Genomic DNA, 23,463 nt, shown 5'->3' with positions numbered 1-23,463 from the left:
TGTTCATTAACAAGCCAACGGGATACTGGCATTTTGGATATTATTCAAATGATTGTTTATATGTACACATGCAAACCTCACTTCACGCTAATGTTTGAAATAATGATTTGTCAAACACAACTTACTCATTCCTACCATAATGAGAACTTACCTTCCTCAGTGGAATTAAGAAAATAGGAGTTATGTAGTATAGTACCACCAGATTACTTTGTATGACAAGCATAGAGAGAGCGGAGGTGTAGTAAAGCTGGAGGTGATGTGATGCAGCAAACTGAAGGGCCATGGAAAGACAGGAGAGACTTACTCCACAGACAGGTGCAGTGACCCTGTAGACCCCTCGAGGTGCCACATGCATTTTATTGGACATTTATGGCCGGCCAGTGTTTTTTAACACAGCCACCTGGATGTAATAAAGGGCCAGCTCCTGAGTTCTGGCTGCCCGTAGGATTTCTCAGAAGCTCCCGTGGGACGCTTGCCCAGTTAAGAAGTTTATTAAGCTGAAAGTGGTCCAGAGGGAAAACACAGAGCAGTATTGAGAGATTTGGGATAGCAGTTTTCTTGTTAGTTGTAGCACTCCCAAGAGAATAATTTTCTTTTCCCTACCAAACCCAGAGGGAGGACAGGGTCAGTTCATAGGGCACGAGGTTGCCAAGGTGGTTACTAGGCACATTAACTCTGGAAAGGAAATTCCAGCAGACCAGCAAGGTCGTTTCTAACAATCACCCTCAGTTACTCCCACATTGTTGAGGGGTGCTTACCCAGTAGATATAATACCATACAGATCAGACGTGCTGCTAATCATTAATTAGAAAGTCCTTTTGCAATTATGTTAGCACAGGTTAAAGTTGTTGTGCTGATTATAGAAGCAATAAAACTGGCCTTTTGTAGACTAGTTGAGTGTCTGGAGCATCAGCAATTGTGGGTTATGATTACAGGCTCAAAATGTCCAGAAACAAAGAAATTTCTTCAGAAACTGAGTTTATTCTTGTTCTGAGAAATGAAGGCTATTCCATGCAAGAAATTGCCAAGAAAAGTATCTAGTACAACGCTGTGTACTACTCCCTTCACAGAAAAGTAAAAATTGTCTCTAACCAGAATAGAAAGAGGAAAAATACATTAGTGTCTAGTTTGAAAAACAGACGCCTCACAGCGGATCTGAAGTAGAAGCTTCATGAAATAGTACCTGCAAAAAAACGGTCTCAATGTCAACAGTGAAGAGCTGGCGATTACAGGATGCTGGCCTTCAAAGCAAAGTTGCAAAAAATCATAATATCGCAGACTGGCAAATAAAAAGAAACGATTAAGAACACAGACACTGGTAAGAGGAAAATTTGAAAAAAAGTGTTATGGACAGACATAAGTATGAGGAGCTTGGATCACAGACAACATTTGTGAGATGCAGATCAAATGAAAATATGCTGGAGGAGTGCTTGATGCCAACTGTCAAGCATGGTGAAGGCAATTTAATGGTCTGGGGGTGCTTTGGTGGTGGTGGTGAAGTGGGTGATTTGTGCACGGTAAAAGGGATCTTGAAGAAGGAAGGCAATCACTCCATTTTGCAATGTCACGTCCTACCCAGTGGATGGCGTTTAACTGGAACCAATTTTCTCCTACAACAGGACAACAACCCAAAGCACAGCTTTAAACTATGCATTAACTATTTAGGGAAGAAGCATTTAGCTGGTATTCTGTCTGTAATGGAGTGTCCAGCACAGTCACTGGATGTCAGTCCTATTGAGCTGTTGTGGGAGCAGCTTGACTGTATGATAAGTAAGAAGTGCCCATCAAACCAATCCAACTTGTGCAAGGTGCTTCAGGAAGCATGGGGCAAAATCTCTTTATTTCATCATCAAACTGACATCTAGAATGCCAAAGGTCTGCAAGGCTGTAATAGCTGCAAATGGAGGATTCCTTGACAAAAGTTTGAAGGACACTATTATTATATCAAGTAAGTCATTATTTCTAACCTAGTCAATTATTATATTTCCTATTCAATTTGCTATTCAAACTAATTTCAAGCATGTTTTCATGGAAAACAAGGACCCTTTTAAGTGAACCCACATAACTGTATGGTAGGGACCCAGCATCTTATTTTAGGAATGACTTTGAAAGTTATTCCTCTAACCCAGCGGGGCCTTTAGTTGAAACTTCACTCTTACAGCTCTTTGTTTACACTCATCCAGAATTGTTAAGGTTAACCCTAACCCAACTTCACAAGGCCCTTTGCTTAAGAGCTTGGTAAACTGATAACATACACAGATTTCCAAAGATCACAGAATACAAATGTAAGAAAATGTTTAGTAGTATACAAGCTTTACCCAGACAAATGTGGCTGTGGTAATGGGGCATGCAAAAAGGAGCCTATAACCACAATCACATCTCTGTACCTCTCCGGATGGGCCTGTGTTCACATTTCTGACACAATAGAGGGCCATAATCACATAAACACCTGCCCATCTTAATGGGTCATGACCAAATCAACATAAAACTGAGTACTTTGTTTAAACACTGTAACAACTAATGTTAGGTATAATGTGTAATAACAGTACGAAATAACCACATCAGCTGCTTTTCAGAGATGTTAATCTTACACAGATCACACAAGTAAATAATTAGTCAGCCAACTAATATTAGAATTGGAAACTGATGCAATAGTATCAGCTAATGTACCTGGCCACACAGATCATACAGTTAGCTAGCTTTTTCACATTTCCTGGCTGACATTTCAAATTATGCATACAGTTGGCTAGTAGGCCTACTTACCAGGACATAGAATGAAGGCCTCACTGCAGACTGGAACCTCTTGTCTTCAGAAGTCCTACGTAAAAAGGTATACAACTTTCTCTCATCTCGTCTTCGTTAGCAGAACCACCTAAATGCAGGACACGAACATTGAGAACTACCGCAACATGTTTGCAGTTGCATGTTTGCAGTCTGTGGCCAGCTATCTTTTCAAAAAACACTCTCGGTTCCTATATTGTCAGATAAAGAAAGCAATGTAAACAAATGCATGCGACATGACTGACTAAAGCACCTGCATTATCTTTCTAGCGTGACATGTTCTGGGAGAGTTTCTGTATTTTCCGTGGCTTCAGTTTCACAGTTTCACCTATGCTCATCATGTAACATTTTAATACGTATTTAGACTGGGAAAAGGTACATCCCAGCAAGCAACACGCCAGGGGCTCACCAGCGGCCCACTAGCTTTTGCCGCTGCAGCTGCCGAACGTTTCTGCAAAGCGTCTTTTTTTAATAGCACACGTCGCAGTCGGGCCACAGGCGGCTCGACAGCGGCTCGACAGCGGCTCGACAGCGGCTCGACAGCGGCTCGACAGCGGCTCGACAGCGGCTCGACAGCGGCTCGACAGCGGCTCGACAGCGGCTCGACAGCGGAGCGGCTCTGCGCTTTTCTGTATTTAACCCAGCGTGATGCCTCACGCCCCAACATTAGGTTTTATTTATAATATGACAATGAACTGAATAAGATCCAAACAATTTACTTCAAATATTGCAAGATGCATACAAAAAAACATGCATTATACAGCAAGCATACAAAATAAACATGTGCAAATGTTAATTTTTTTAAAAATCGAGAAAAGGTGTCCAGCAACAGTACAATTACAGTATTTGAATGTGAAAAAGTACCAAACAATACAATACTAAATAAACAAGGGCTATAATGGCAGTAATATACATAAGTGTGACCTAGCAGCAATCGATAGTTATTGAATATTATAGATACATCAGTGCAATAAACGTATGAATGGTGGCATAGCACACTACAACTACAGTCAGAATTAAGAGGATAATGCGATCATATATATATAACACTGTACATAGCAGCAGTAAAAAAAATTCTAAAAAAAACTGTACTGTAGATTAGCAGCAATATTGGTTGTGCTGGAGATGTCATTCATTCCCTTGTACCGCCGTGACTTCTTCTCCCACCTGTACAGTCTGCTGCCCCTTTCTGGTACCTGGGGACCTGGTTCTGGACAGCCTCGTCAGTGGCATCCCGGTTGGAAGGATTCTTCCTTATGGCTCCTGTAATACAGTAATCATATATTGTACTTAAATGGTCTGACATGATTTTGAGAATTGCATGACATTCAAGACAAATGAAATGAAAACTGCCATATACATGTAATTTCAGAAAGGCAGTACAGTATTGCATTTTAGTAAAGGGCACACGTTCAGAGCTAAAACCTCCCCCAACCTCTGCCTTCTTGCCCTTAAAAATAAATGTAAATTGATAAATAAAATTGGAAGCAACATGCTTTAATAACAAGTTAAGCATCTGGGTTAAGTAAATTAACCATCACATCCCTATGTAGCAGTCCTCCACATGGTGGCGTGGAGTACCTCTCTGGTGCCTTGGAGTACTGTGCTTGCTCTATCCTAAAAATAAACATAAACGTTGGTGAACAGGTAAATATGGTGAAACCAAGTAAACATTGCAGCAATTACGTGATCAACATTTAATTCACATACCTCCAGGGCAGCAATGTTTACTTGGTTTTGAGGTGTAGATGTGCATCCTTGGGGTGGTAGGATCCCACGCTGGAATGATTTTCGCTCCTCTGGCAATACACGTCTGGTCTCTCACGTGTCTAGGAAAACTTAAGGTTTTGTAAGCATTTACCCTGCAAAACATATTTTAATTCCAAGTTTCAAATTGTTATTACGTTTTCAAATTCACCTGCATGCTTGACACACACTTAGTTATTTATAATAACACAGAACAGAACTCACCATAGCTGTGTAGGTGACTCCAATCTCCAAAGAAATCTCGATCTTCATTTGTTTCGGGAGTTCATCAAATTGTAGTAAAACAATGTCATAATCCACATGTTGTATTGTCCAATACAGAGCATATAGATTATACCTTACACCCTTTGAAAAATAGTTGTTCCTTTTCCTGAACGAGACTTAAAGAACCAAGTCACTAAAATAATCCAGTTTTCACATTACTAGAACGTGGGATTTCTAGCTTGCAAAATGGCGATGGTCTTGCCTTACGTGCAATTCACATTCGCTACAGCACCATCTATGGACAAGGAAGTGTTTAAACACAGTAAAGAACTGTCCCCAATGAAGCGATTGAAGTCGAGGCTATAGGCGAGCCGGTAGTAGTTGAGCCGGTACCATGCAGTGGAAAATGGCCATTAGTTTGGGAAAACATTTATGGTAAGCAATGGCGAGAGACGGCTGTTTCTTTGTGTTTACTGTATATGTCTACACAAAGGTCCTTTACACAAGCAATAGTGCAAAAATCTAAGTCTATTTTATTCATAAACAACCAATGTTGACCAAGATTCTGTACACTAGGATTTAATAATATTAAAATAAAGTTAATACAAATAATCAGTACAAGAATAAAAGAGGTACAATAGCATCTCTTCTGGAAGAAATTGGCAACACAAGCAGATACAGAAGATCACAGCGCACGCCCTTCGCCGGCTAGCCGCCAGCGTAACGCAGTCGGGCCGCTGGTGGAAAGCTGCCTGAGATGCAAATTAGCTTATGCAAATTGAGATCAGGAGAAAAGCGTCAAAAGCTGGTGGCCCGCTGGCTGTAGGGCATTATAGCCTCCTGTGGCCTGCCAGCAGTAAAACGCCTCACTGGGATGGAATTTCACATGTTCAAGATGCCAATACGCCAAGAAAATGCGTTTACATTATTATAACTAAAGCAGATTTGTTCTTGCTGAAATATCACAATCCCATTATTTTATGGCTATACACTCTGGGGCGAGAATCAACCTCAGCATTTGCTGTTGCTATTGTTCCTCTTCACATGAGCACCAAAATCTTTCTACCCATTTTGAGGAATATACTTGCTTCAATATTCAGAGGTGGAACTTAAATAAAAATCTCCAGTCTAAGGTGGAACAATGTCAAAATAGCAATGGGACAGACTTTTAAGGGGCAGAAAACATTCAAGAATATTTATTTTGTGCTCTGGCTTTCAAATCTTGGCAATAAACAAAGCTTTTTCCTTTCTCCCCCTCCTGGCTCTCACTATTCTGCTATATGTAACAATTCAGTCAGACGTTCAGAGTAGGCCTATTTCTTATGATATGATGAAGTTATGTTAGCACAAAAAGAGTTGAACTTTGTGATAGAGAATGCTTTCGGAATACTCTGCCTAATGTACAGTGCAGATTGGAAATGTTCCCTTGTGACAGATGTTGTCTAGATCTTCACTACCAGCTGAACCCAGCTGAAAAACATATGTTGGATTTCTACCTTTTCTTTGAAGTTCAGTCTTTTAATGACACACACACACACACACACACACACACACACACACACCCACACACAAACACAATATAGGAATCTCTATCCTTGTGAAGAGGATTATACCTTATGTTGAACCTTAACCCCAATTGTAACCCCAGAAATGTAACCATAACCTCTAACACCTAACTCTAAACCTAACACCTCAGCTGGAAGTAGGATTTTTGGTCCCCACAATGTTAGTAATATAAACACAAACATGCAAATGTTAGATAACTATCCTTGAGGAGTCTGAAAAAGTATTCCCATGCAAAATTATTATTATTTTCCCTAAACCTAACCAAAATCCCCATCCTAATCCTATCTGTAACCTCAAAGGCCTAAACTTAATTTACATCAACACCAAAGACAAAAAATAATAATAATAGCCAGATATGAAAACAAAATTACATTAACAAGTCAATGTAAACTCATTGTAAATCATATGGTACACAGACAGTGTTCTAAAACAGAACAGTAGTACTCTAAAACATCCAGATATGATCCCAATATTGGAGCTTTTAAGAGTGTTGAATCAAAGAAAACTTTTTCAGATTGTGTCTAATATAACCAAATTCTACTCTTAGCTTTTGATTTGTACTATTAATACAATTGTTTTTACAATATTCATAACAGGGATGTCTTTTGCATTTGCAATAGGCTCCTGCATTTGGAAACCCCTGCAGGTAAAAAGAGACTAAAAAATATACTAAAAACATGTGTTTTTTAATGACATTTCATATAGAGAATTTAGTTCAAACATTTCTGGTAAATGATTAAGCTAGTGAAGGGACTTTGCTATGTCTATTTTTTATTTTATTTTAGTTGCCACTAGTTTTGGTGTTCCAAAGAATGTAATTTTGACAGTGTTAGTGCCTCCCAAGTGACACAGCAGTTAAAGGCAAAATGCAAAATCTTGGATGAGGGACAGATTGTTCGGCAAGAGTTGCACTGCTAAAAAAATTGTGGTGGCTAGTCAGAGGAGCACTCTCCTCCAAGTGTGTTGGTTCCTTGTTGAGTGAGTAGTGTGATAAAAAGCTGTTTCAGGGGACTCATGACCCAAATCTGTTACTGTCCAGAGCCTGCTGGGAGTTGCTGAGTCAAGGCTATACTATGAATGATTTTTTTCATGTATTTGATTCTCAAAAAGATGGGCCTTATCAATATCCTGTTTTCCAGGCAAGCAGTTACATAATGCTAAACTGGCATTATGAAAGCATGGATACTTTTTAGATACATTTTTCTCATCTTTCAGTGTTCTAGCCACAATGTCTAAGCACATTAAGAGTAGAGAATGTGTCCCACACAACAACAGTTAATGGAACATTTACTAACATCATCTAGCAAGTAACTGCAGCCCTGTGGAGGGATATATTATTGTTCTGCAGACAAATCAAATTACAATACAACCAATAAAAGGCATTGCAAAATGTATTTGAATTGGGAAACATTTTACCATCTAATGCAAGTGAAACAACTTTTCCTCCAGCAAGAAGGACAGTGGCGGTCGATTTTTGTGAGCAACAAATGGAACGTATATGTTCTTTATTGTTTCAGCTGAATAGTCTTTGCTCTGGCCTTTCTATCATCTCCCACTCACAGACACAACTCCCCAGTCTGTATATGTGGCCTATTAACTTCTCCAGATGTGGCTTGGTTTTCTATTTACTGTTCTACAGCTCCATTCTGCACTTACCTCAGATGCTTAATGTTTCTTAGTCACAGCAATATCTACATGCCAGATGGATGATACCAGCCTTTACCCACATTGGTATGGTATGGTTAACTATGGTCACAACCATCTGGTAAGTGTCATGGATAGATGTTGGGGGACTGACAGATATTTTGTAATAACATGGTTTTGGTAATATGAAATATTGCAGTATTTCAAGTGTATTCCAGGCATTTGGGTGCTTGAGACATTTTTCGCTGGATGTTTCACAATGCCTTATGTACAGTATGACACAAAGCAGGGAAACATTGTTTTCACCATGGAAGTATGCTAAGAACACATTCTTGTTTACAGCAAAGACCTGGGAGCAATTACGGGTTAATGGTCTTGCTCAGGAACTCAGCATTGCATATAAAGCATTATCCAATGCTGGCTTGTCAGTATGTTTTATCTGCTCTTTCCACAATGTTAAGTTTTTGGTTTGGTGGGAAATCTTGTTGTATCCCTGTGTGTGTGTTTTTTTTTAATGCAATGATTGCAGGGACAGCAATCCTTCACTGGCAACCCATTTCTCTTTACGCATCAATTCATAAGTGTTTGAATTTGATGTTCCATTCTGAAATTAAGTAAAATGTAGCTGACATTGTGTTTTATTCTCAGACTTTATTACTCACTCATTAAGGTCCAGTATCGCAAACATGGCTTAAGACTTGTTTAGGACAATAGAAAACTCAAATTTCAAGTAAATGTGTTAGATTGTACAGCAGGGGGCATCATTGCTGTTCTCATGATGAGGAGAGCCTCTGTCCTGAATCTTTCTCAGACTGGTGCTATACATGTTTTATTTTTAACAGTGATGTTATATTTTGGGTTGTTGTTTGATTTTGTATTTTATGTTTGTTTTCATTACTGCACTTCTATCCTTGTTGTTATGTATCCCAGACGTATCAAAGGCTATTCCTCTCAGACAGCTACCATGTGTTGGCTGTTTAGAGAGCGTTCATTAGTCTATATTAAAAGCTGAATGCTGCATGATACACAGGTTAAGATAAAGGAAACACCAACATAAAGCTTATTTATAGGGCACCACCTGCTGCCAGAAGAGCTTCAATGCACTTTTGAATAGATTCTACAGAACAACTGTTTGAAACTCAGTTGGAGGGATGCAACAACATGACCAAAAGAAATTCATCTGTGATTTGTTGATAATTGTGGAAAATTCTGTCTCAGGCACCATTTCAGAAAATCTATTTTTTTTACATCTATATTTTAGTAATTTACAGTAGCAGATGCTTGGATCAAGAGCGAGTGAATGCATACATTTCCCAACTATTTCATGCTTTCATCCTTTTAATTATGTTCAAATATATTACATTAGGATGGTGATTTAATGGCTAATCATTTCACCTTCCTATTTAAATAGGATATAATAGCCATGTTGTTTTTAAATCTCAGAGATCATGTCCTGATCTCCCTCGAAAGCCGCTATAAGCCTAAAATAACATAAGCCATACCATGGGTGGGACAAACAAAAACCACTTGAAAGTTTTTATTATTAAACAAGCACGGAGAGCCAAAAGTATATAGATCATTCATTAAAATATCAGTGTTAAGAACCAGTCTTCCAACATTGCAATTTACTCTATATTACTGGTTTAATCTTTTAAATAAAAATGTTGTAATGTTAAAATGAAATGCTTTGTAAGTCCAATTGTAACAAGTTGCCACCAAAGTGACAGAGACTAAACCCTAACTTTGCTAGTACTGTATATATCTTGTTGAGATGTATTACAATATTAAATGGTGTGTTATAACATCACTACATGTAATTGTTGAGCAACATATTATAAGGTTCTGGAAACCCTAATTACCGAAATGGTTGAAAACAATCTCAATTTCAAATCTAGTTTAGAATTAGGCACCTTTCTTTTTGGCATTGTTTCCTCTACCTAAAGACTTGTATGCTGTTTCAAATATACTAGTGCTGAATTAGTTAAACTGCAGTATTTTGATTTAAAAATTGTCTTTTGTATGTTTATTTACCACATTGTTCAACACATTTTGGTGTGCACAGAAGAATCTGATAAATCAAAATAAGGCCTATTTAAAAATGAGTGAAAAATATATACGCTTCTGAATAATCATGATAGCATTTAAGTCATGTATTGTGTCCTTTTTTAGCATTTCGTCAATCCCCATTAAAATAGTTTGATTTACGCTGTTTGTTCTGCATATGCCAGATAAGCAGCCTACAAGAAGACGTACTCCCAAGCGGTTCACTTCTGAAATTGCTTCATTAATTAATCTACACTATAGCGTCCTGTTACTAACCTAATCTAATCATGTGATTGCTGGGACCGACAGCTAATGCTGGATGAATATTACAATATTGAAAATGTTAAGACTGATTTGTTAAGACTTTGCATTAAATAAGTGTTATGTGTATTCAAATGTACCCTCACAGTGAACACAATCACATACATGACTTCTTCGCTATTTAAACTAACAACTATTTAGTTTTTCATTTTATTTTTACTATTATTAGTAAAAACAATTAATACGACAAAGTTCGTGTTTATTTCTACAAGAGAGACATAACTGTCAATAAGTAGTTTCTTTGAATTTCCTTAATCTATCATATTTCCTTCTTTAATAATTGTATTAACACGTTAAATTCCTCATCGGTCAATTACAGGAAGCTTTCTAGGCGAAAAAACTAATAATGGTTTTGAGACCAGTCTCAGTGATCGGCCTCTAATACACACTCATAAAACTTAACATTTAAAAATCACGTGTAAAATTCTGAAAAATCTTGGGTGTATGTTGAGCTCGATAAGATGCGTAGGCTAATCACAGGCCTAATGACGTTGAAATGTAAGGAATACTTTTAGATTACTTCCATTAGTTTTCGCTTTTTTACTTTTATTTACTGGTTTATTTTAATATAGGCTATTACAGTGTATTTTACCGTAACAAAATGTTTTATGGTTTGAGTATGCTAATAAACTTGAGTATATTTTGACATATCTATCAATTGGCATTAGCTTAGCTTATATAAGTAACGTGCTCTTAGGCTACCAGTTTTGTTGTCTTATGACAAAAATGTAAAGTAAAATTCGCATTTGCATGCATTTCATTCAAACAATAACCTCTTACCTTTTCGGTGGATGCAACAGAAATTGGTTGTTTTACTGAACAGACTCACCCTTATAATCTTAGTATACGACCTTTCCCCAAGGTGCACATGTAACACACCTGCTGCGTGAAATTTCTTCATTAGTAGGCTTATATGGGGAGGGATTCTTAGACCCATTAAACGCGGGTCAAAATCACAGCTTTTGGTAAGGCTATGGCCTTTCTGATTGCCAGTTTGTGTTCATCACAATAATGTTTGAATTGTTTTGTCGATATGATATACTTGCAATGATGTAGGCCTACTTATGAGGTATTGTGTGTCCATCCTTGAAATAATTATTACAATAAAGTAACTATAATTAGCTGTATTACACATGAATGTAGATATTCCAATGGGGCACTGCCGTTAACATCCTTAGCCTGTATAGGCTACACCATCCTTATAGGCCTACCGGTCAATAAGACCACTGCCTTTTCCGTCTGTAACAGAGATTATTGTATAGAGATCTTAATTAAACCCTAAAACGTGTTTATTAGGTATGATACGAGTTGTATCATACCTTTTCCTGATGCCTGCGGCATATAGGCTAGTATAAAGGCTAAGGAAATAAAACACATTGCTCTCTGCCAAGACAAGCACGTTTGTTTAACCACTGACGCTTGTAAACAAATATAAGCAATTTTCCCAATCAAACACTGCCCAAATGCCATCCAAAATGTGTAAATAGTGACTTACTGATAGTGAATACTTCTTTCCAGTCATAGCCCTTAGCAATTCCTCTTCTGAACGCAAGAGGGTGTCGTTAACAAATCATCGTGCAGTTCTCCGGCTTGTAATATTGCAAAGTAGGCTACAGTTCATATATGATCCACAAAGGATATCAAGAACACTTATGGATACGAGGTAGCTTTAACCTAGATTTCATACATTCTATATTGAAACGTATGCATTTTTTTCCCTAAATGTAATGGATAATTTGGTCATTTCACTTTCTTAAATATGGTGAGTAGTATGCAAATGGGGCATTTTTTGAGTATTGTGAAAATGACACACTTGCAAATATTTCCAGAATGCTAAAATGTGTCTACATTTTCAATTTTCACTATAGCCTACTTTTAGGCTACAAATGTGTTTTCCATAGGCATATGTGTAGAGTACCAGGTAAGGTGCAGTGCCTTTACTCGGATTGTAATACTTTCAATTAGTATAACTATTATTTGGCAATTGTGGTATTGTTTTAATTGTTGGGGTTATTTTGTATCGGTAATTGTTACGAAGTATTTGTATAGTGCTGACATTTGTCATCGAAATGTCGCTACAATTATTTGCACCGGCCAACACGTACATCTTTCTCAGATTTATTATGTCTCTCCTAGATATCACAAATGTGGCTTTGATTATAAACCCTGCAGCAACATAACGTCATTTTGCAAAGAAATATTAACATATGATTAATCTCATTTAAACGATTTAATCAATGAACAAAATGTTGGCATCATTTTGTTTGCTGAAAGTCGGTATAAGTTTGATCCAGTAGTTAAATTTGACTTCTCTAACATAGGATATACCTTGGATTTAGTCGAACGCGCATAAATAATAGCAGAAGCAGTCTCTTCCGACCCACCTCCTGCACGATATTTGTATGCCAGTATTTCAGCACAAATATTTGAAAAGGGAACTGTTGCTCTAAATATTCTTACACGCGTAAGCATAGGCAATATTTTCTAGGCCTGCAATTATGTTTTGCCTGCTCCAGTGACAGTGAGGAATGAGGCTGAAGAGACAGTATCCCAGAGTGACTGCGTGAAGTGTCTTAACGCATCCGAAGTGCAGCATCACTGAAGAAATTCGAAATGGGAGGCATTACGAATTATGAACCCTATGTGATTCGCATTGCTAACCTTTCCAGACTACCTAAAACAAAGTCTAAATGTAAGAAAATATTGTAAGTGTTAGACAAATATAACGATATAGACAATATTATAGAATCACACAATTGCAATACAATGTATTTTTAATTGTTTCACATTGTATATTGTATCTTTTTATTGGTTGAAATCAGGAATAATTTCGAATTGAGGAATGTGTTTTTTATCTTCTGTTGAGGATATTTTCGATTCCAAGGATTGTTTTTCTAGTCCATCCTGTCATGAATAAATCTGGTTCCAAGTCCTGTGCATCTCAACCACAACTGAGGACACGTGCAATTGATAAAAACAGATGAAAGGAATAACCCTCTGCTGAATTATAATGATGGCCTGAGTCAGACAAAGAACAGCATAATTGTGCCAGTATGAATAATTATAACTAGTCATTATTTGTTTTCATAACTGTTGCAATTATTAGTGTGCATATTTTTTTTATTCAAAAAATGACACCCCCTATAATAATATTTTCGATTGATCGGCAAGCACGACCCCCCACCCCCCAAAAAAGTTTATCAAACCGCTTACAATTACCTAGCTAAGTATAAAAACAAACCGGACGAAATGTCTGATGTATAGGACATCAACAATAATTTAAGTGGCCCTAGTAAGGAAAATTGAATCCCCAAATGAATGAATGCCATAAAGGTCTCAATATTATAAATAGTAGTCTATGTAGTGTATTTATTGGGGGGGAAAATTGTATGTCAAGCATTTTGAGGGGGAATCCACTCTCACCGTTAGGCATATAGGCTGCGGAGGGGCTCAGTTATCGCCACCCATCGCCAGGTGCATCGGAATAGGGGTCGCTAGGTTCAAGTCTTTGTAGTGGACACAAGACTGTAAACGTCGAAAGCGTGATGGTCCGATACTTGATTACAATGGTAGTTAACCTATGAGACGGAGCTTATCAACACCAACAACCAATAACAGGCTCAGTAGCCTACCATTCAACTTCTATACTTGCCCGCTTTAATAGTAGCCTTGTAGTAGCAGTCTAGTAGTTGGATACATTCTAATCACAATCATGTAAAAATACGTTCTAATTGTAACGTTTTACCTTTTGTAAAAACAACATATACACGATATATATATTTATAAATCGTCATAGCAAGTTATAGTGTAGGCCTACTTGAAATAACTTTATTTACTGTACACTGTCTTTCTTGGTCATTCTTGTCTAGGCCTGCTGACTATGATACATCACCATATTGTGTATATAACTTAATTCAAAGTAAAATGCGGAACTCATATATCAACTTTGTACAGCACAGGATCGAGTGAACATCAATAGCATCCCCATGTTAGTAAATAGGCACAAAAAAAAGAAAAAAAGAAAAAGATGTGACGCGGGACGGCGGGGTGGGAGGATCCATTTTCTTCAATCTCGGTCTGAGACTTTTCAGCCAGCAATAATCGGAGTCAAACTATTTCAACAGTTACCACTGGATGATTTCACAAATATTTCCTGGATTTTTTATTGTTGTTGTTTTTGTTTTTTGTGTTGGTAGACGCAAAACTTGAGCGGGTACATCCCTACTCCACTGCCTTCCTATGCTGACACGCACGGGTGCAAACAAGAAGATAGACTATACGTTTTCAGTCCAAACTTACAGGTGACAGTACCAAATAGTGTTTTTCAGGTTTATTTTGCTTATCATACGATTCCGAGACATACATGTATGAAATATCTCAACAGTGGGGCATCGATCTTTCATTTTTTTTCTTTTATCGTTACTGAAAGTGAGCGACCTGGAAACCGTAGCCTAGTCAAAATATTGTGGGCTTTAGCTAGGATTTGAAGTGAAGGCAGGTCTGACAGTTCATTGTTATGGATATTGCAACAGGTCCCGAGTCACTAGAACGCTGTTTCTGGAAGAGACACCAGTCCAAGTACCCAAGGATGTTAGACGGTATTAAGATTGAAGATCAACCACACCGTCAAGCTACCCTCGGAGTCATGCTTGGTAAGTCCTCTGTTTAATATGCATCCAAAAGAGCCTGGGAGCACAGACGAAACACATGATACGAGAAAGTTATAGCATATACTTAATTTTCTGTAATTGTGTGTCCTACAGCTATCCAGGCCTCATTACTCCTTAATTTTCTAAGTTGTACACATTTGTTTAATTGCCAGTTAAATGGTCAATAAATGTTTGCATTTATTGTGTATCCTAAAACAAAGCACTGTATTCACGGTCTCCTTTTTACACTGACAAACAACCTTATTCCATTCATTTGTGAAATTATTAATTTGTTAGGTAATTGGATCACAATTATTGAACCTATCTTTAACACATTAACTAAAATCTCCTGGCCTATATTTCGGTTAAATTATTTCAGGATTCTGAATATATGGATACATTACTAGTCTACATTTTTTGTCAATATCGTTGCCTCAAAACATATTTTACATTCGTTTAAGGGACGGAATGCCATCACCAATCTCTGTGTGAAGGATGCCAGCGTCCAATATCTGACCGGTTTCTGATGAGAGTCAACGATTCCTCATGGCACGAGGAGTGTTTGCAGTGCGCTATGTGTCTACAACCTCTCACTGCCAGTTGTTACTTCCGGGATAGAAAATTGTACTGCAAACGTGACTACCAACAGTAAGAATTATATTTATATTTGATCTGTATTTTTTTTGTTTTACGCACAAGGACAAATCATCAAGACTCATACAACCGTTTGGTATGAATTCATGTAATAGTGGTGTAGGCTGTGTTTATTAATTTGATGAACCCGATTGATTTATCTTAAATCATTCATTTACTAGGCCTAAACGATTAAGTGTCCGAATCTCAAATTGCGTTGTTCAACAGTGCGATCCAGGCACACGCACTTCGTTTGGCCTGCTGGTCAATGACATGGACCTGGACTACACTTGGGCTGCCACAGACCTGAAATACATTTTCAGAAAATATATTTTCAGTGTTTTCTTTCTGTTTAACTTCGTGTGGTAACAAGTAAATGTTACCACAAGAATGTCAAAATAACGTCCTTAATTGGCGCAACTTGGGTAACCTATTCCGTATCCATTGCTTGGTCGTCTATAGTCAGTCACTCAGTAGGTTTTGTGGTGCTTATTACTTATTAGAAGTATAGATTTTTTCGGATTTGTTAGGACTTAGATCTCTTGAGGAAAGTGCCTGGTTGGATTGTAGACCGATTATGGCCACTGCAGCACTTAGTAGTGCATTTAGTGAATGCCATAACGGCATGATTAAAGTCTGATCCAAAACATTTAATTTAGATTTTTTTAAGTTAACAAACATATTTATAAACATATTTGTCCTAGGCTTTTTTTCTCGTTGCAGGAATACAAAAAATACACACTACCTAAAGGAGTAGTTTATTGATATTATTTCGTTTTTACTTATCATTGTAATTCCACCCCGTCTCCAAAAACACACACACATACACACACACACACACACACACACTTATTATCGCTCTCGCTCGCATACACCCCCCCCACACACACACACAATATAAATATAATTTAAGTGAGCTACATATTTTTGGGGGGAATATAGTGCGTTTGTTTACTAAAATTATTTATTTATGATGTATTTAACGTTCTAGGAATACTGTTAAAACCAAAAACTGAAGAAAAATCAATATATTTTAAAATAATAATTTTAATTATTATTTTTAACTCGTTATTATTATTATTATTATTATTAATAATAATATTTTACTTGGAATTGCCACTCTTTTGGGACTGACTAATTAAACTTAAATGGAAATAAATCGTATAATTATAACTGGCAACAATTATGCAGTTATAAACGTAAGTAAATTCAACAAAACATTACGGTTATGGGATAGTTAGGTACAGAATACATACATGCGCTAAGCAGGACACTGCAAACCGGAATCATATTGTCAAAATTACCATTGTGAGCATCCAACCTGTGAGTTCATGTGAGTTGAACTGACTGGCTGGTGGTGTTGGCTGTTGTCTTCATGGGAGGCTGAAGTTTATTCCTCGTAGATTGTGCAGCATGTGGACCCTGGGGTGCCCTGTGTTCCCTCTCATAGCATGAGAGCTTGTCCATGCTTTTCACTGAATGTTAAGCTTTTTGAGTCAGGGCTTTGTAACATTGCTCCTTCAATCACTGGGACATAATAGCTCTCAGCTAGATACCCTGCAACAAACAATGAGCTACATATATTGCTTTGCGTCACTGTTTTTGTCTGCCATTCATCCTGTTCTATCCAACATGACCGTAAGCAGTTAGTGGTAACAATGTGAATTTCAAAGTAGCAGGTCAGGGATGCAATTCCCTGGGAGAAGAGGCCAGGAAGCTGTGCAACTCAGAGAAGAAAACAATTATTCGACCACCTTTCCCTCTGTGCAGTTTGCTTATTAGGAATGTGCCTGCATATAAGTTGTGTATGTGGCCTGAACAGCCAGTAGTAGTGTGTTTGTCCATAAAGTTCTATGGCAATTGTTTTCTAAATGTGTGAGCTCCAAAGGCAAAGCCAGCGTTATTCAAGTTTGGCCCTGGAAGCCAGTTCTACTCCATTTTTCCATTGCAACCCCCTGATCAGGGACGTATTTAGAACCTGGGACACCAGGTGGGTGCAATAAATGATGAGGTAGAACAGTAGGCTAAGTCCCTGATTAGGGGGTTACAATAGAAAAATGGAGTAGAACTGGCTTTGAGGGCCAGATTTGAACACCACCACTCTAATCGGTAACCCGCTGATTGCTGTCATGTACTCCCACATCTTTATCCATCATCACACCACACCTTTTTCACCTTCCATCATTCTAAGGTCAACAACTAATGAGGGGTCCCACACATACACATGTACCTGTATTAGTTTATTTCATTGGCATTGATGGGATACTCGGATGTAAATGGCACCTTTTGGTTTTTATGGCATTCATTTAAGGTGCATTTTCCAGCCCACAAATGGCTGTTCGCTGCAAGGCCCCTGGACATAGAACAGCAGAGGTGCCTTATTACATTCCTATTGATTCATGCCCCATAATTATCTGAGGTTACCTTAAAGAGATTGGCAGCATTGAATGACACAACTACAAAAGGTGTTAGTTTTACAAAATCTGCCCCAGTTAGGGAATACAATTTTATTGTAGGATTAGGGTAAAATGTAATTCTATATATTTTCTGAAGACTTTTCCCCATTGATATTATAAACAACAGGATTTCTATTACAGAATGTTTCTATTTTTTTTTACTTTTCACAATGGCTTAATAGACCTAAACACAATAGACAAATCCACAGTTTATAAATATATATATTTGTTCTGTTGATACATTTTAATCAAAATACCCTTTTCAGACTCTCTAAGTAGTTATAAGGGATTGGAGGTGTTTCAGATATAATTTTGCATAATGCAGTATTTAAAAAATTCTGTCCATAGTAAGTTCTACCAATAATGTTTTTGGTTGATTGAGCCTTCAATCTGATGTAAAAATCAGATTGAAGTGATGATAGTCATGTTTTCTAGCTCTTTTTATGGCCTCTGAGTTTTACCAACTGCTTATCACACTATATGGTTTTCCTTGTTCAATAGTCATTTGACTTGTCTCAGCAATGTTTCTTTCTTCTACAACACTGTAGGAAAGCCTAGCTGATACATTTTGTTTGACTTTGTAAAGGTTACAGTTTGACAGAGCCCTGTTTCCTCAGCATCTGAAAGAAAACTACAAGAATAGTTGATTTATTTTCGATGTTGTGGTTTGCCTGTAATCAGGAAATGTTTCTTTGCAACTCTGCCTAGAAAGCCAGCATCCTGGAGTCTTCACAGTTGATATTGAGATTGGTGTTTTGCGGATACTATTAAATGAAGATGCTAGGTGAGGACCTGTGAGGCATGTATTTCTCAAACTAGACACTAATGTATTTGTCCTCTTGCCCAGTTGTGCACTAGGGCCTCCCGCTTCTCTTTCTATTCTGGTTAGAGACAGTTTGCACTGTTCTGTGAAGGAAGTAGTACACAGCGCTATCCGAGATCTTCAGTTTATTGGCAATTTCTCACCTGGAATAGCCTTCATTTCTCAGAAAAATTATTGACTGATGAGTTTCAGAAGAAAGTTCTTTGTTTCTGGCCATTTTGAGCCTCTAATTGAATCCACCATTGCTGATGCTTCAGATTCTGAACAAGTCTATAGAAGGCCAGTTTTCTTTGCTTATTTAATCAGCACAACCGTTTTCAGCTGTGTTAACATAATTGCCAATGGGTTTTTAAATGTTCCATTAGCCTTTTACAATGATAGACGTAAATTAGATATTCCATAATAAATATTTCACTACTGTATATTTCTGATTTATTTAATATTATTTAAATTTTAATTTTTCTTTCAAAAACAAGGACATTTCTAAGTGACCCCAAACTTTTGAATGGTAGTGTATATAACTGAGTAGAACAGCTGTGAAATATCCCTTTGAGGGTGTGTTATAATGTCCACATATTCCATTAAGTCAAATGCATGCAAATGTTTTTACTATATTTACATATTGTAATGTGATTTTTTTAAGTCTCCTTCGAACCTAATTGAGATTCTATTTCAAGTACTTTAGACAAGCATAAGTGTGATTGTAAAGAAAACACTAATAACGATTGTCTGTTGTGTTGGAGCTATAGCCGAAGCCATGAGATGGTCATCTGTGGGACAGGGGTGGAGATGTAAATTGGAGTGGGAATTTGCCATGTTTCTAAGAGCTGCTTCTATCCTGGTGTTGGGAGTCAAACTGGATATCATTAGAGGAGGCATGTGTCCCCGAGATGTTTTCCCTAACCAACATTCTGGTCCAAAATGGATCATGTAATAAGTGTGTCACTTCTCTTGTTGGTTAGTAGGCCATCATTAGGGAATGTTGAGCAGGTTGGCCTGTGTGGGAGATGTATTATTTCCTTAAAATATATTGTACCAGTGAAAAGTGTGACTGGTACTGAATATAGATGAAATCAATTAATTACGCTATGATGTTCAGACAAAAGCAGTTGAGTGGCAACCGATCCTGTGAAATGTTCAGCTAAACAAACGATTAATATTTTAATTCATTTTTGTTTTACAATAATAACTTTATTGCTAATCACTTGATCCACTCTCTTAAGTGGCAGTATATTGTTCATATCACTAGGCCCATTATAACGGCCCACTGATCCATAGTAGCCCCGTTCGCTCGGTCCCTATAATTCTCAGTTGGACTCCCCTTGTGGGATGATAGGTGCTTTTTAGGCTTGTTAGGGCTGCTCATGTGTGAATTGTTGTTTTTTAATTAGTTGTGTTCGGGATGTGGGATGAAAGATACTACATGCTGATGGCTAGGTTCCTGCACTAGCTCACCGAGTTTCACTTACCCCCGTGTGGCCTTTGGTCATGCTAAATGGACAAGGTTGGATATTTCGGAGTAGGACAAGGTACTCTTGCACATACAAACAGGTCAGAAACAGTGAGATGTATTTCGCAAGACGCACTGCTTTCTGTTCTCACATTTTTCCAAAATAAATAGTCAGGATGAATGAAGAATTATCTAGTGAAGAGGTTGAGGGCCCAGCAGAAAGACACATTTTATGTTATCTGCCATAAGCTAGATAATATTGCTTCAGCTTGTCTGGATTCTTACTGCACAGTGTGGCAAGGAGCTGGCTGTGGCTAGCTGTGTTCCTCTGTAAGGAAGTATTGGGTTCTATGTCAACATTGCCTTGCCTGTCCCAGCAGCATTAAATGATGCAATCATCTGTCATCTCAGAACGTACATTGTAACCTGGGTGTTGTAGGGGACTTTGTGTGTAATGGTGTATGCCCTTTCTATTTATCTATTTCCTAGTGGTTAATGTAGTTTCCAATTATAAGATGCTCTCTTGCAGTAACATTCAGTTATTAATATTTTATTAAACAGGTCATAATACCCAACATCCAAATCATGGTAATAAAGGCCTAGTTGTTCATAAACTAACAAAATGGTTTGCTTAATATGTCTGCAACTAGGTTTAATCACAGCTTATCATTGTTATCACTGAGTATCATTGTTTACATGTAGATGCTTGTACATGGGTGCACTGTAATAGCAGAAAATTGAAAAGCTTGCAGGATACATTGGTAAGCCACAAATGCTATGCCATTTTGATACCCATCACCAAGAGGCCAGGCTGTTGGGCATAGAGATGTGGGGCTATGCCTGTGGCTTGTTGTGGGGGATCTGCTGGCCTAAGGGGAAGAGGAGTCAGATCTGTACTGGGAGCTTCCTGGTGGGCTAACATTACTCTGAATGATGGCAAATGGGACAAAGCAACTGAAGCATACAGTTTGTGGGTATCCACGACTCAACCTCAAGTTCTGAAGCAGGCAATTAGGGGTCCAGTCAGGGAAGCAGCTGGACATGTCAGTCAGCCATGAGAAAGAAACAGGGTTACACATTGTTACACATTGTTACATATGGTTACATACTGCTTCAACTCTCAGGGGATCAGGTTTATATTCAGAGGATTGCAGCTATTCAAAAACATACAGTCAATTTGTATCTCAATAAGCTGCATAAATGCAAATCTACAAATTATAAATACTTGTATGTATGTATATACACAGAGAGAAAGAGAGAGTGAGAGAGAGAGAAAGATAAGATACAATGAAGAAGTTAGAGACACCTTAGTAAAGGTGTCAATTTGGGAAAATGTAAGATGATTGTCCAACAAAATGAGTGCCTTTTGTATCCCTTTGATCGTTAATCTGATATTATGGTCCAATCTAGATTTTTTAAAAGCCCTTTATATTCAATAAAATGTCATCTAAACTACATGTATACAATTAATACAATTCAAATAAATACTATAGAATGTATACCACATGTTTTCATAAATTCAAGAAATTGTGTAAGAATAAAGGCTAAACATTTTGATATGTTCCTCTATTACTTTCTGCATATTGAAAGACAAAACATATCTTTTTTGAGGTGAATGCTATTACGTTAACGGGTGTCTCATTTTATTATTATTAAATATGTTTATATATAACTGGTTTTTGCTCATTTTGCAATATGATGATGGAAAACAGAGTTGAGCAGAACACATCAACCAATACATAGACAGGCTAGAAATGATTTAGCGCTTTCATTTTTTTGTTAAGCTTGCTTTCAGTTCCATTTTTCCTTTCATAAGGAAATTCATTGCTGCGGATTGAAATTGAAATCATCAATGCTGTTACAGTTAAACTTGTAACTTTATTTTACAGTCAATATGCAACTTTTTATATTTTTCTTGAGATAGGCAAACGTGTTTATGAATTTGAAAATCCCTTATTACAAGATATTGGTGAGATTTTTACCACATTATTTAAATACAAAAATATACAAAATTATACTGTCCAAAAAAAACTATGCAAATGTTTTAGTGCAATTACATTATCTGTAACAGCATCAGCTCATTCCTTGCCTGTTGTCTAAGCCTCAGAGTCAAACTTGCATGTAGAATTAAGACAGGGCTCTGGGTTTCAGAGCTCACCCCCAATCTCCGTGGGCTCCCACTCTGGAATGTTTTTCTAACACGTATGCTTTTCACAGATACACAAGAAAGGGGTGGCATCAGTGTGGCAAGTGCTGCAGTCTGGCTGCTGTATGGCCATAGCACACTCTCACACTGACATCACACATTCTACAACACATGGGGATCTGGGAATGTTTAACCGCAACCAGGGGTCTATCTGTCTCTCTGTTTCTCTTTTTTCTTCCCCTGTGCAAGGTATAACCATGTTTTGTTATTTTGTTATTATAACTCATAACTATGTAAGCTATGCTCACCAATGAATTATGTCTGTTTGTCATGCAAGTAGAAATATAATGGTACTGGTGAATGGTGTGCCTTAGTTCTTTTACGTATGTAATGTACTTTATGCATTGTGACAATGATTGGTTTTACTTAACACACTTTAGTCTTTAAAGATGACTCTATTGCTACTATTTTCCCTGACCTTGTAAAGAGATTGGCTTTAAAATAAGGTATTTCTTCCCAAGCTGTCTCTGTGACATTAAGCTGTGGAGTGCTTTGTCCTGGATGGAGGACCTGATAGAAACAGGGGCTCTTAATCCATTTAGTTGTTTCAGGCTGGAGAGAGAAGGAATAATTGTGCAGGATGGGTTGGAGCTCCATAATGCCACAGCTAGAACTTTCTGCTAAACCCTCTTCCACAGCCAAGTAAGCATGAGATTGATCTTATGAGGCACCAACACACACGCGCACGCACACGCACACCCACACACACAAACACATACACACATTCATACTCAGAAACATCTATTGTATATTTCACTGTAATCCTGGTGTTAGTATGCAAGTAGGGACCAGATGTTCAGATAGTAAAACTTGATAATTTGCAGTCCTGACAGTGAAAAGGGTTAGATTTAGTGTAAACCTTACAATTTGGTTTACACTAAATCTAACCCTTTTCACTTAAGCTAACAATAACCTCACAA

General features: G+C 37.6%; 1 protein-coding gene across 2 annotated transcripts in view; it reads left to right on the top strand.

The window, feature by feature from the left end:
• The first annotated feature begins 12,027 nt into the window (after positions 1 to 12,027).
• Positions 12,028 to 23,463, top strand: part of lmx1bb (LIM homeobox transcription factor 1, beta b) — a 63,066-nt gene continuing 51,630 nt past the window's right edge. The window contains exons 1-3 of one of the 2 annotated variants that reach the window (XM_020052280.2): positions 12,028 to 12,088; positions 14,523 to 14,978; positions 15,437 to 15,623. In XM_020052280.2, coding sequence (XP_019907839.1) covers positions 14,843 to 14,978; positions 15,437 to 15,623 — 323 coding nt within the window. In that variant the 5' untranslated portion in view covers positions 12,028 to 12,088; positions 14,523 to 14,842. Of the gene's footprint in view, positions 12,089 to 14,455; positions 14,979 to 15,436; positions 15,624 to 23,463 lie in introns of those variants that run through there. The other variant, XM_020052281.2, reaches the window with a different exon arrangement.

Source organism: Esox lucius, chromosome 13 (genome assembly GCF_011004845.1).
Source record: "Esox lucius isolate fEsoLuc1 chromosome 13, fEsoLuc1.pri, whole genome shotgun sequence".
Taxonomy (NCBI): Eukaryota; Metazoa; Chordata; class Actinopteri; order Esociformes; family Esocidae; genus Esox; species Esox lucius.
The sequence above is the reverse complement of the archived record's forward strand: the minus strand, read 5'-3'. Positions and strand labels throughout refer to the sequence as shown.